The sequence below is a fragment of the Hippoglossus hippoglossus genome, chromosome 5 (assembly GCF_009819705.1).
Source record: "Hippoglossus hippoglossus isolate fHipHip1 chromosome 5, fHipHip1.pri, whole genome shotgun sequence".
Taxonomy (NCBI): Eukaryota; Metazoa; Chordata; class Actinopteri; order Pleuronectiformes; family Pleuronectidae; genus Hippoglossus; species Hippoglossus hippoglossus.
The window spans coordinates 4925793-4938431 of record NC_047155.1 but is presented as its reverse complement, the minus strand read 5'-3'; the positions used below and the strand labels follow the sequence as shown (position 1 = coordinate 4938431).

Genomic DNA, 12639 nt, shown 5'->3' with positions numbered 1-12639 from the left:
CAGAGTTACAGTCCAAACTAGAGGAAATGAGAGTCTGTACAACATTCTCCAGGTTTCTGATTCCAGCTCCGACCTTTCAACTGTGTTAACGTGATTATTCAAGGTGAAGTCGTCAAGGTGACATATAGACTGAGAACAGGTCTGAGACTGTGCTGCACAAGAAGCTGCTTGTTGTGTCCTCATGCCAACACACAAACCACCATGTAGGTTACAGGTCTCTGTCCACCTCTCTGTGCACTGACCAGCCTCCGTCACATGTTCCCAGCACTGTCCCTCTGATTAAAAGTTGGCTGTCCACATGACACACACACACACACACACACACACACACACACACACACGCATTGACTTACATTGATTTGGAGATCTTAACCATAGCTAATACTTTCTGTAGCCTTAGCCTTAACCTTAACCGTAAACCTTAAACTTAAACTTAAACTTAAACTTAAACTTAACCATAACATTAACCTAAATCTAAACTTTACCTTAACCTTATACACGACTTCACCTGAAAATTAAATGATTAACCTTATGAGGACTTGTTCCCATAATGTTAGTGTGCAAACAGGTTTAGGTCCCAATAACACAAGTGACACCTGGACCACACACACACACACACACACACACACACACACACACACACACACACACACACACACACACACACACAGAACTGTACAGATATGCTTACTAGGCCTTTGCATTAACCCCAACCTTAACCTAAGCACAATTCACATCTGACCCTTGACCTTAACCGGGACCTCAGAAATTAAGCTTTGCTTCATTAGGACTAGGTTTAGGTCCCCATGACGTCCACTGGTCCTGACAAGCTCAGTGTTTATATCAGAAAAGGTCCGAAAGAGGCAACAAAACAAGAACACAGACACACACTAACACACTTTCTTGTACTTAGTGAGGACCCTCGTTGGCATAATTCATTCCCTGGTCCTTTACCCTGACCTTAACCGTCACAGCTAAATGCTTAACCCTCCCCCTAACTTATTTTGAATCCTCACCCAAGTCAACCCTTTAACAGCCTTTTGAAAAGGAAGGACCATACAAAATGTCCTCGTTCTATAAGGTCTGTGTTTTAACCAGTCCTCATAAAGATATAAGAACAAGTAAACACACACACACACACACACACACACACACACACACACACACACACGCGATCAGCAGTTGATAATCTTTTTTTTTCTGCTGGGGACAGAAATGATTGGACACATTTCTCTGACCCTTCAAACCAAATCAGTGACGACCTGCTGCTCATTAACAAAACACATGTGAGGAATGAAAATACGCACAAGGAGACGTGAACACACGAAAAAATTACGCAACACACACATTTGCTAATTTTAGAGCCGGGCATGAAAATACTGTCATCTTAAAACTTCAAGAATGAGGTGATCATGTTACAGCCTCTACCTTTTATTAGATTAAGAGGAGCTGTAGGTAACTGATGTTCTTTTTAATAGTAAAATCTCGAGAGCTTCATTTTTCCAGATGTTTTCTGTCTCTGTGTCGCTGACAGAAACAACACAAACCCTTAATCTGTGATGACGCTCGGCAGAGACACAAACTAAGAGTCTGACAACAAATAAAACCTCCGTTCTTCCAGCGGTTTGCAGACAGTGTGAGTCAGCGCACAGGGAATGTGAAATATTCTCTGACGCGCTCAGGTTTTTTACACACGTCAGCCCGAGGGAGAGTTTTACTGTTTGTCCCACTCGCACAGAAAATCTTATCATCAAGAGAAATAAAAGACGAAGCATGCAATCTGTCATTAATAACTAAATATAATAACAACAGAGCAACACACACAGTGAACCATAACTTTGAGGGGAAAAAAAGTAACCCAAGCATTGAATTCCGTTCCCTTAAGAAAAGACCTTATTGAAAAGTCTTCAATTCTATGTTTAAGGGGTTTTAGTTGAGGACGTCTTAACAGTCAGTTAATTCAGAAGGAACAACAATCAGCCCATATCTCCAGATGAAAAATCTCTATATTGTCTCACTTTCTGTCTTAACCCCAAATATCATGGGGGCAATCATAGACAGAAAATAAAGATGAACAACATGGCAGCTCCCCAAAAGTGAAGCCAAATTATGTGGATTGCCCCCTGGTGGCTGGCGGCAGCATAGGTCTTATCTCAAAGATGGTTTCTGTGATTTTAGGTTTTTCTTATCACATCGATGTTTGTTCAAGTGTTGGTTTTTCCACTAAGTTTGGTTTGAATCAGTTATTTGATGGCACATGTCATGATTGACAGCTGAGATTGTCTTGCGATTGGTTAAGTGCAGGTCAAAGCAGGACCTCGATACCATGTCTCCGCTCTATGATCAGAACTTCGCAGATCAGAGGACGAATTGTGGCGAGTTGGGAGTTCATCCTCCGGTTGTTGAGATATTTCAGTCTGAGTTGGACGAGCTAGAGGCTCTTCACAGGACCTCGCTGCTCTCATCGGTTTTCTTCCACATGCTACCACCAGCGTGTGACGGGTCACAGACCGGACTCATAGAGGTGAAGAATGAACAGCATCCACCTATAATAGGTCAGTCAGGTCCAAAAATGCCAAAGACGCTAATGACATATTAATGGACGCAGTCAGATTGTTCACATTTTGACAAAGGTGAGGGAATGCAGGAATGTTGACCATTCAGCTGAGCGTTAAACACACAGAGGCAGCAGCTTCCAGAACAGAGAGCAGCAGAGAAATCCTGGAATATATCAATGAATTCCACATGTGATGGGAAAAGTTTAAGTCAGATGACACAGATTTGTCGGAGACAGGAAGAAAAGATAATTTAACGCTGATCAGATTTCTGCTTTTGCCAAATTCACGACTGAGTGACTCCACGCAAAACCAATAAGGCCGGGTTCGAAACTCACTGCAGTTTAGTTGAAGTAGCAGTTGAAGTAGTAGCACCCAGATGTGTAAACCAGGGTCAATTTGATGTGCAGTTAAATGCTCGACCTATACATCCTAATTGAGTCTTTTGTTGTGCTTAGGACCAAATGAGCGAAATGCTAATATTCGCATGCTACATTATTGTTAATATAAATCATTGACAAGTTTGTTGTCACCATCTAACCAGAAGATGTCGTAATGTGAGATGCAGCAACAGGACCGGCTTTATGGAGTTTCCTTGCTTCCACCACTCGGGTCATTGGGCTCAATGTTGGGCCACAGGAAGCAGTGGAGTTAAAGCAGGAAGTGACAAGAAGGCTGTATTTGTTAAGATATTTTATATTTCAATAGGCTAAAGTTTAGATTTTCATTTTGCTGTAATTAATAGGATGTTTAAATCAAGATGCAAACAACAATTTATATTTGTCCCTTTTGTTCTGTGTCTAGTTTTGTCACGTCAGTTTGTTAGGTTGCTTTTGTTTTCATTGCCTGGGTTGAAAAAAAATTCTGCGACCTTGTTTATGGGCCCAGAACTTTATTAACCTTTTTGGGGGGGGCATATAAAGCCCACTTTCAATATCTACCTGTGGTTTAATTCAATTGAGTGTTTTTCTCATACTGGGCAAGCACACACACACACACACACACAGAGACACACACAACACACAACACACAACACACAACACACAACACACAACACACAACACACAACACATACATTGCACGTGTCGATCTAAAAGACAAGAAACTGCATAAAGAACTCAGACAGAGATTCTGTGTTGTTGTTACAGACTCACTGAGCAGGAATTAAAGTCACAAAAATATAAACATTAGTGTCGTATTTATTAACAGATATTTATTCTGTGTAATGTGAGAAAGTTTCTTCAATATATCTAATTTATCTGTGTGTGTGTGTGTATCTCTAACCACCAGCTGTGCTCTGCTCATAAACCTGCTAACCAGCTTCCACATGGCTCCTGTTAACACACACACACACTCACACACACAACACAACACAACACAACACAACACAACACAACACAACACCCACACAACACAACACAACACACACACACAACTCACACATTGCACGTGTCGATCTAAAAGATAAGAAACTGCATAAAACAGACATTAATCCATTATATTTTCAGTTTTTACAATATAATTTTCACATGAAACCTTGTATCTTCAAAATTTGACTTGTTCTTGTCGTTCAAAACTTAAAAAACTCTATTCCTGCCTCAGAAATGTGTTTGTTGATGGATTCTGCAGAAACAAACCACCGTCCGACAGTGAAGAGGGAAGAGCGAGAGCTTCACCTCCTGCCCGTTTTGTCCCTGATGCGTCCGACTCCGGGCCGACTCCTGGTTCCCGTCCATCAGTCCCATGAGCCTCATTAGAGCAGCAGCTGATTAGAGCAGGGCAGCATGTGAGGTGTGTTACCGGTCATGAGACACAACATGGCTGCTTGTTAAACAGTCACATCTCTGCTCTGATTGGTCGTGACAAAGTTCAGACGGACGAATTTAACCAAACTGATTTTGAAACTATTTCAATTTGCGGGAAGTTTTTACACAAATTAAAGTAAATGTTAAAGGCTCGTTTGAATCTCGAGAGTTGGCGACGCGTTCATTCGGGTGGTTGGAATTATACGTTAATTTAGAACCAGTGACGTGCTAATGTTGTTACGAGCTAACGACGAACCTCAGAGTAATAGTAGAGAAATAATCCAGAGAATAGCCCGTGTAGAACAGCAAAGAAATAGTTTATTTTATTTACGTCACAAACAAACAAAGATAATACAGTTAATAATGGAGTGATGTCTGCAAACTGTGGCCTTATTCACCTCACACACACAAGAACAGCATAGAAATGCATCAACTAATTCTTGGCAAGAAAATAAAAATAAATGTCAAACCTAATTGTCAAGGTGAGAGCAGTCAGTCATAGTGATGAACCTACAGGAAATCATCCAGATCTCCAGCTTCCTTCAGCTTGACAGGGTTTTATAATGAGTTTCAGTTCGTTCTTCAACCATCTGACTGCAGCTCTACTGTTACAGCTCAGTCTTGTGGTTCTCATGGCGTCGCTTTCAGCCGCAGCCGCAGCACCAAGCGACGAAATCTGAAAATACGAACAAATAGCTGCACATTTTCAAAATAATGCGCAGATGCAGTGATTTTAGTTGATCAGTCCCATTAAATACACGGCCACAGACACAGGACTTACAGTCATTATATAATCATAGTTATGTACAGTGCCTATTTTCCTCAGTGAGTAAAAGACTGATCTCAGCTCAGCTTTTCAAACCATGACCTCAAAACACTGAAAAACGTTGTGCGATTGTGTGACTGTTTGTCTGTGTTGTGTTTACTTTTTTTCCATATCATGTAAAGAACACTGCAGGCTGTGTGTGCATGCGGATACGTTTCCTCCTGCACCTATCAATCTATGTGAAATCTTACTTATCAGTGTGTGTGTGTGTGTGTGTGTGTGTGTGTGTGTGTGTGTGTGTGTGTGTGTGTGTGTGTGTGTGTGTGTGTGTGTGTGTGTGTGTGTGTGTGTGTGTGTGTGTGTGTGTGTGTGTGAATTAACACTGAAGTAAAGTCACGGTACTGTTAGTGGCGGGGGCGTGACACACACCAGACTCTGCTCACACACAGAAGAAATCAGGTTTAGAAAGGAATCCAACACACACACACACACACACACATTTCCACTACACTACGGCTCCATTGGCTGCAGCTGATGAATGGACGAGTTGTTAACCAATCAGCAGCGTGTGACCAGTACATATCTGGGCTGATCAGCATCAGCTGTCCGCACTTTGACTTCTCCTCCGTCTCACACACACACTCCCACTCACTCAGTGACCGAGGCTCGTCACTAAAACACACACACTCATTAGTTCTGCTTTATTTTCATCCGCCGCAGCATCATCATCATCATCATCATCATCATCATCATCATCATCATCATCATCATCATCATCATCATCAGTCGTCTGCCAGTCGTCCATCATGCACAACAAAGACCAGATCAGGTAAGAAAAATCTGTTTTATAGCTAATTCATGTTTTATGGTTGTTGTTACTTAACTTAAATATGTGGTTTGTGACTCTTTAACACATCTGTGAAGGTTTCAAGTAAAATGTTTTCCTTTATCTGAGGCCGCAAAAATTATTCAGGAAACCACAAAGAAAACGGAAAGTTTGAAAAATGATTTAAATAATATATATATATATTATTTATTTCCTTTCACTGGTGCTGCCTGTGACCCTTCAGCTGTGTCTTGTGACCCGGACTCGACCGACCATCTCTGACTCCTTATAAAACAACCTGGAGCATTCAGTGTAATTCAGTTTTATGAATGTACAAAAGAGTTTTTATATGAAGGTACAATGATAGAAAATAAGATGAAGGAGAAGAAGTGAGTAACAATTAACAATTTACTGGAAAGAAAAATCCGTTTCACTTCTATATCAATATAGAATTTAAGATATAACATGTTATTATTCAGGTATTTTAACGTTCTCATTTCATAACGTTCTTTTAATGATGTAATCAGTGTCAATAAAATCTCAGGAGTCTGTTTTGTAATCTAAGGTGACTAAAGATGTTTCTATCCAATTAAAGCATCTTTACCATCCATACCGCCACATGTAAAATAATACGTGGGTGTTGTTTTGTTCGAGATTGATTTAAATAAAATCTTTGGATCGCTCAAGGAGGAAGAGGAGGGTGACATTAATTTTAACTCCACCACATTCTGTAGAAATGTAAACACAGATTTTTCTCGAATAGAACATTGATTTGTTATGTTTTTGTAACTGCCCCAGCAATCAAAAAGACTAGTGCTGTATTTTTGCAAAATGTAGGAAAAAAGGACAGGTTGATATAAAAGTACCAAAAGAATTCTTTGGACACACATTTTTGTATTTTTCATTTCCCTGTGTTCACTGAAAGTTGTTTTCCAGTAATAGAAATATTGTTAAATGATTCCCTCTGGTCCCAAATGGGCTTTTTGTGGATGCTGCATTTAAGGGGCTTCACTCTACAGGTCTTTGAACTGAATCTGATTATAATCAATCAAATTTCATCTCAAAACACAATGGACATGTGACATGCATCCCAATAGATGATTTCTTAAATAATAATAATAAGTCGTCCTCTCTGATCCTTGTGCGCAGTCATGATGAATACCAGAAGACAGCTGACTGGTTGATGTCTCAGACCAAGCATCGCCCCCAGGTGGCGATTATCTGTGGGTCTGGACTGGGGATGCTCGCTGACACGCTCAAGTGTCAGGACTCCTTCGCTTATTCTGACATACCAGGCTTCCCTCAGAGCACAGGTACCCTGCAAATACACACACTGCCCATACAGTTTCGCTTAGTAAATACTGTTATTACTAATGATGAGAATGTGGTTTGCTGTAATTCAAAGCAGCGCAGAGATGATTTCTACAGATTCATTCACATGTAATTTATTTGGTGATTTTGTAACAGTGATTGTGTTGTATTTTAAAAATTCCTTCCTTAAAGAGCGATTATCAATGGGTTTGTTTTCCAACATCTTTTACTATCAACTGATTATTTCACCCTTTCTGATATTTATTTTATTATTTCTCGATTTATTAATGGGTTTTTATTTGTTCTCCATATGTTTAGTGACCTGATTTAATTACATTTTCTTGTGCTGAATAGTTTTATCCGGTTTCTCCTAATAACGCTCTTTCTTAACAGTAATTTGTGAATAAGATTATGCCGTTTCTTATGATATAATTATAAATCTGGGCACACACAGATCTGCTCGTAGGCAGCCCGCCAGAATGCTGAAAATCATCTGAGCGGCAAGATAAATTATGGATTGGAAAAACTTTAAATTAAATAGACGACGATCAACATGGGGTTAAAATCGATATTAATGTGTACTTGCCTGCTCATCGTTACTGAAGCCATGAAAACGATTAAACTGATTAAAGATTGAATAGAAATTGTCTGGATGTGTTTAGCCTAGCTTAGCACAAAGACAGGGAATGGAGGGAAACTGCTAGCCTAGCTCCAAATTGAAAAAAAAAGAAATCCAGTTTATAACAACTCTATAACTGTTTGATTTAACTTTGGATTTATGTGTAAACCTCGTGCATTGATATCACTTTCATCCTGACTGTTTCCAGTTCAGGGTCACGCAGGTCGACTGGTATTCGGGGAGCTGAAGGGGAAGACGTGTGTTTGCATGCAGGGTCGCTTCCACATGTATGAAGGACACTCACTCTGCAAGGTACACACAAACACACACAAACACACAAATACATGCTACAGGCTCCTTGTGAGAAGCACATTAACCGCATAACAACATTACTTAACTACTTAACCCAGAAATATCCGAGGGGCCTTTGAAGCGGTGAGTCTAATATTAATCTACATGACCTCACAGTTCAGTGTTTCAAAGTTGTAAGATTGTTTTCATCGTGCTTCTTTGTTTGGAAACAAACACTGTTGTTTCCTAACTTCTAACGGAGGGGAAATCAGTTTTTACGAACTGTGAAACTGCACACGAGTGCACCATTTCAAGGTTTTCCCACATTTAACTATTACAAAACAATGACAGACACAAATAAAAAATACCACAATTGGGGAACACGCACACGCACACACACACGCACACGCACACGCACACGCACAGTCAGCTGATTAAAGAAGCTCAGTCACGCAGCCTTAGTACAACACACAACTGTAATGAGCAGCATGAGACTGAGACACAATGCTGCTATTGTTTCCTTCTATATAACACACACACACACACATTTCCACAGATTAGGTGGCGCTGTACAGATGCTTCCTCACAACAAAACTGCTGAATGGACACAGACATAAATCAGTGCTAATCATGAACAGGAAACAGATTCTTTGTCAGTTGCTAAAATGACTATGAGTAAGAAATGACTGACGGAGATTGTTTTTACATCTTAAAACATGATTCGAACATTATTTTACCAGACACATGAACTCTATGCAGCTGTAGCTCTGAACTGGACGTGCACAAAAAACCTTTGTGGACATCTTAAAGTAGAACTTGAAAAACAAAACTTTGAATTTAAAAGTGTCTCACTGATGTGTCTTTAACCTTAAACTTGAAAAATGTCACGTGATGACCAAGGTTATGACGAGACGCCTGTTTGTTCTTTCCCTATCAGACAACGTTTCCTGTTCGGGTCTTCAAGCTGTTGGGGGTGGAGACTCTGATTGTGACGAACGCAGCCGGCTCATTGGCTGATGGTTTCCATCCTGGTGACATCATGATCATCAAAGACCACATTAACTTCCCAGGATTGGTCGGTCTGAACCCACTCTGTGGACCCAACGATGACAAGTGAGACACATTTACACTTGGTTTTGTGTTTATTTGTTTTTCATCCTTTGCATATTTTAAATGTATCGTTTCCTATTGTCTTTATGTTTGAACTTAGCTGCCATGGCAACAACGTATCGTTTACTGCCGTTTTATTGTTGTTGACAGTTTGGTGTCCGTTGCTGATCATGTTTCTGTTGTTTGCAGGTTCGGCCCCCGTTTCCCAGCCATGTCAGGTTGCTATGACAAAGACCTGCGTTGCCTAGCGTTGGATATCGCCAAGCAGCAGGGCGTGGCCGGCTTCATGCAGGAGGGCGTGTACGCCATGGTGGGAGGGCCCAACTTTGAAAGCATCGCTGAGGCCAGGCTGCTGCATCGGCTGGGGGTGGATGCTGTTGGTACGACACACACACACACACAGCCTGAGGTCCTGCTAGTGCCCCCTAGAGGATGCAATGTTCATTACAGCCACAATATGAGACTCCTGAACACTTGTCTATTTATCGTTTGGAAAAAGTGGTGGAGCTACTAAAGTGCAACAACAGATGCAAAACCAGAAAATAGTTTTTCCAATTTGACACAATACGTTACTTCACATTTCCCACACAGTTAAATCCAGCTGAGCTCATACCTGTTTGGTAACAACAGTATTTAACCAAACTGCCAGATGACTCTTGAGGTCCCGGAGGCCCGGATACCATTTCCTCTGATTAACACTCGTGAGGCAATGAACAAAGTTTTTTGAGAATCACTCCAACTTAAATCCACTTGTTGAAATTCTTATCAGTGTTTTTTTTCTTTCTTTGAAGCAATATCCTGCAGCAGTTTCAGCCCAGAGCTGCTTCTATTAAAAAGACATTCAAACAACTGCTGACAAAACCAACACATGAGTGTCTGATGGAGTTGTAGAGTTGCTGATGTCATCATTTTATAATCCAACTGATCATTTTGCAATTGTCTCTAAGTAGAGGCTTTTTATGTGAACTTGTCAAATGCTAATTTTGTCACTTGCAAACTGTAAGTTCGTCTCTTTTTAGACAATACATTCATTTTTATGATGATTTAAAAATATGCCATCATCAGTATTGACATTGTCATCAGAGCTGATGTGACCTGAGGTTTTCCATTGTTACAGGTATGAGTACAGCTGCTGAGGTCATCGTGGCAACTCACTGCGGTCTGAGAGTCTTTGGTCTTTCTCTGATCACCAACAAGGTAAATGCACAGTTAACACGGATCAATGCATTGATCGGTTACATTGGTTTATTGGATTGATGAATTCTGACCAAGCTGCAGGATACAACTGATCAATACAGCTGATAAACTGAATATGCAGAGGTCGATCAATCCATTGATTTTACTTATTGATTGTTTATTTGGTTTTGACGGGATGGTCAGTCGATCGATTTATTTATTTATTGATTGATTTGTATAAAAAGACAGTGGGATTAACTGATTGATTGATTGATTGATTGATTGATTGATTGATTGAGTGATTGATCTGTGCCAGGTGGTGAAGAGCTACGACGACTCTGAGAGCGTGAACCATGATGGCGTCCTGGAGGTCGGCCGGCTGCGTTCTCACACCGTCCAGCAGCTGGTGACTGAACTGATCAGCAGGATCGAGATCAATAACAACAACAACTCCAAAAATGCTGTCTGAAGACACACACACACACACACACACACACACACACCTACACACACACACACACACACACACAGACACACACACACGTATTGTGTATATATTTATTGTATTTACAATATTTTTTAGAGCTTCCTGCTGTTTGTTTTTATCATCCATATTTTTTATCTTTTCTGTTATAAAAAAATTATTTATATTATCACAGTGCCTAATAATGCTTTATCTGAATGTAAGTATTAATTTAATATATTTTTAACCCAAAGATTAATATAACAATGATCACTGTGTCTGATGGTGCTTGAATTCAAAAATAATATATGAGACAAAGATTTTTTTGGTGTTCTATTGCCTGTTGTTCCTTAATTATGGAACTATATTTTGTAAAAAATCACCAATTTATTGATCCATGTTAATCTGATTAAAATATGCTGCCAAACCCTCGGTTTCCTGTTTGTGTTGATCAGCTGATCTGCAGCTGAGACGAAACTGCAAAATGGAAAATGAAAAGTGACACTTTAATTAGAAATGGATACGAAACACTCGGTTCACATGTTCAAGCCAAAGACTAAATATACCAATTGGCATATTCATGATGTCATTGTGTATTTATATTTGCTTGAGTATTGCACTTCAACTCAACCGATCAGCTAAAGGTACATTTTTAAAAATCAAGGGCCATTTGAACTTTCTCGTGTCTAACTTCAGCTCTGTTGCTACGCAACGGCAATAAGGGCGGGACAAGCTGGTAACGCAGATCACAGCCGTCCTCTGTAGATCAGTCAACCAGGCCCACAAAGACCACCTCCTCCAAAGGATGCAGCCCCTGGATTGAGACACAGCTTATGGTTCATATGTAAACGTTGGCATGCCAACCAGCTTACAATTTAGTCACAAACCAAAGTACAAGATAGATTTAGTATAAGTGAGCTACAGCAAAGACCATAGGGACCACGTAATCTAATCAATAGTTGCAGAGATATGTCACTCAAATTCATAAATGTAATCCTCTTTTGCATTGTTTAGAAACCCAGATAACTTTGAGTCCAGAAGTCTGAATCTGTGGATTTTCTCAAATAGTTGTTTAAAACAGAATGATCAAAAACAGAAGTATCAAAATACACAAGCTATGCAAACCCCTTGTAATGCACAAGATGGTTCACAATATGGCTAAAAAATGACCCGTATTCATTTCCTGTGTTATTTCATGCATGGCTGGGTGTTTCTTTGCTATATTCTCCTTTGATGATATAGAGCATGAGTCTTTTATGTCATCAAAGGAGCCTTCCTCATTCATGGAACAAAGCCTAGGTCCTGAGTCAGAATCAAGACTAATAATTGCCTCCTCAGTGTACAAAGGTATGCATAGACTTTTCTGTAGTTGTGCCAGGTCATAGATATATTTGAGTGAGACAATACGGCAGAACATATGTTCTTGAATGTCATCTGCCATACAATATTGTTCGCAAACGAATTTCGAAGGGTGTTGGCAGTAACGGATATCCTTTGGACTTTACTGATTGGCAGTTATATTGAAACTCAGTTTTGGACTTTTGAAGCGATATAGGGCCATATGATAAAAGGTCTAGTATTGGTTGAAGGTTTTCATTATATTGTCTTTCTGCTTTGTCTTCGTTTTTACGTCGCGTCCTAATCATATTATTTCTTGTAGATGTATGTCACATTATTTCATTAGTTAGTGACAGCGTATCACCAAGATGGGCTCTGA

The 12639-nt window shown here is 40.0% G+C and overlaps 1 protein-coding gene across 2 annotated transcripts; it reads left to right on the top strand.

Moving 5' to 3' along the window:
- The first annotated feature begins 5763 nt into the window (after window positions 1-5763).
- pnp4a (purine nucleoside phosphorylase 4a) lies at window positions 5764-11002 on the top strand. Of its 2 annotated transcripts, XM_034584611.1 has the most exons (8): window positions 5789-5846; window positions 5877-5955; window positions 7102-7265; window positions 8091-8194; window positions 9111-9286; window positions 9473-9663; window positions 10401-10480; window positions 10776-11002. In XM_034584611.1, exons 2-8 carry the CDS (start codon window positions 5933-5935, stop codon window positions 10926-10928), a joined length of 891 nt encoding a protein of 296 aa, XP_034440502.1. In that variant the 5' UTR covers window positions 5789-5846; window positions 5877-5932; the 3' UTR covers window positions 10929-11002. The 2 variants fall into 2 exon arrangements, with proteins under 2 accessions (XP_034440501.1, XP_034440502.1); XM_034584610.1 differs by having other exon boundaries at window positions 5764-5955.
- Window positions 11003-12639: the final 1637 nt, after the last annotated feature.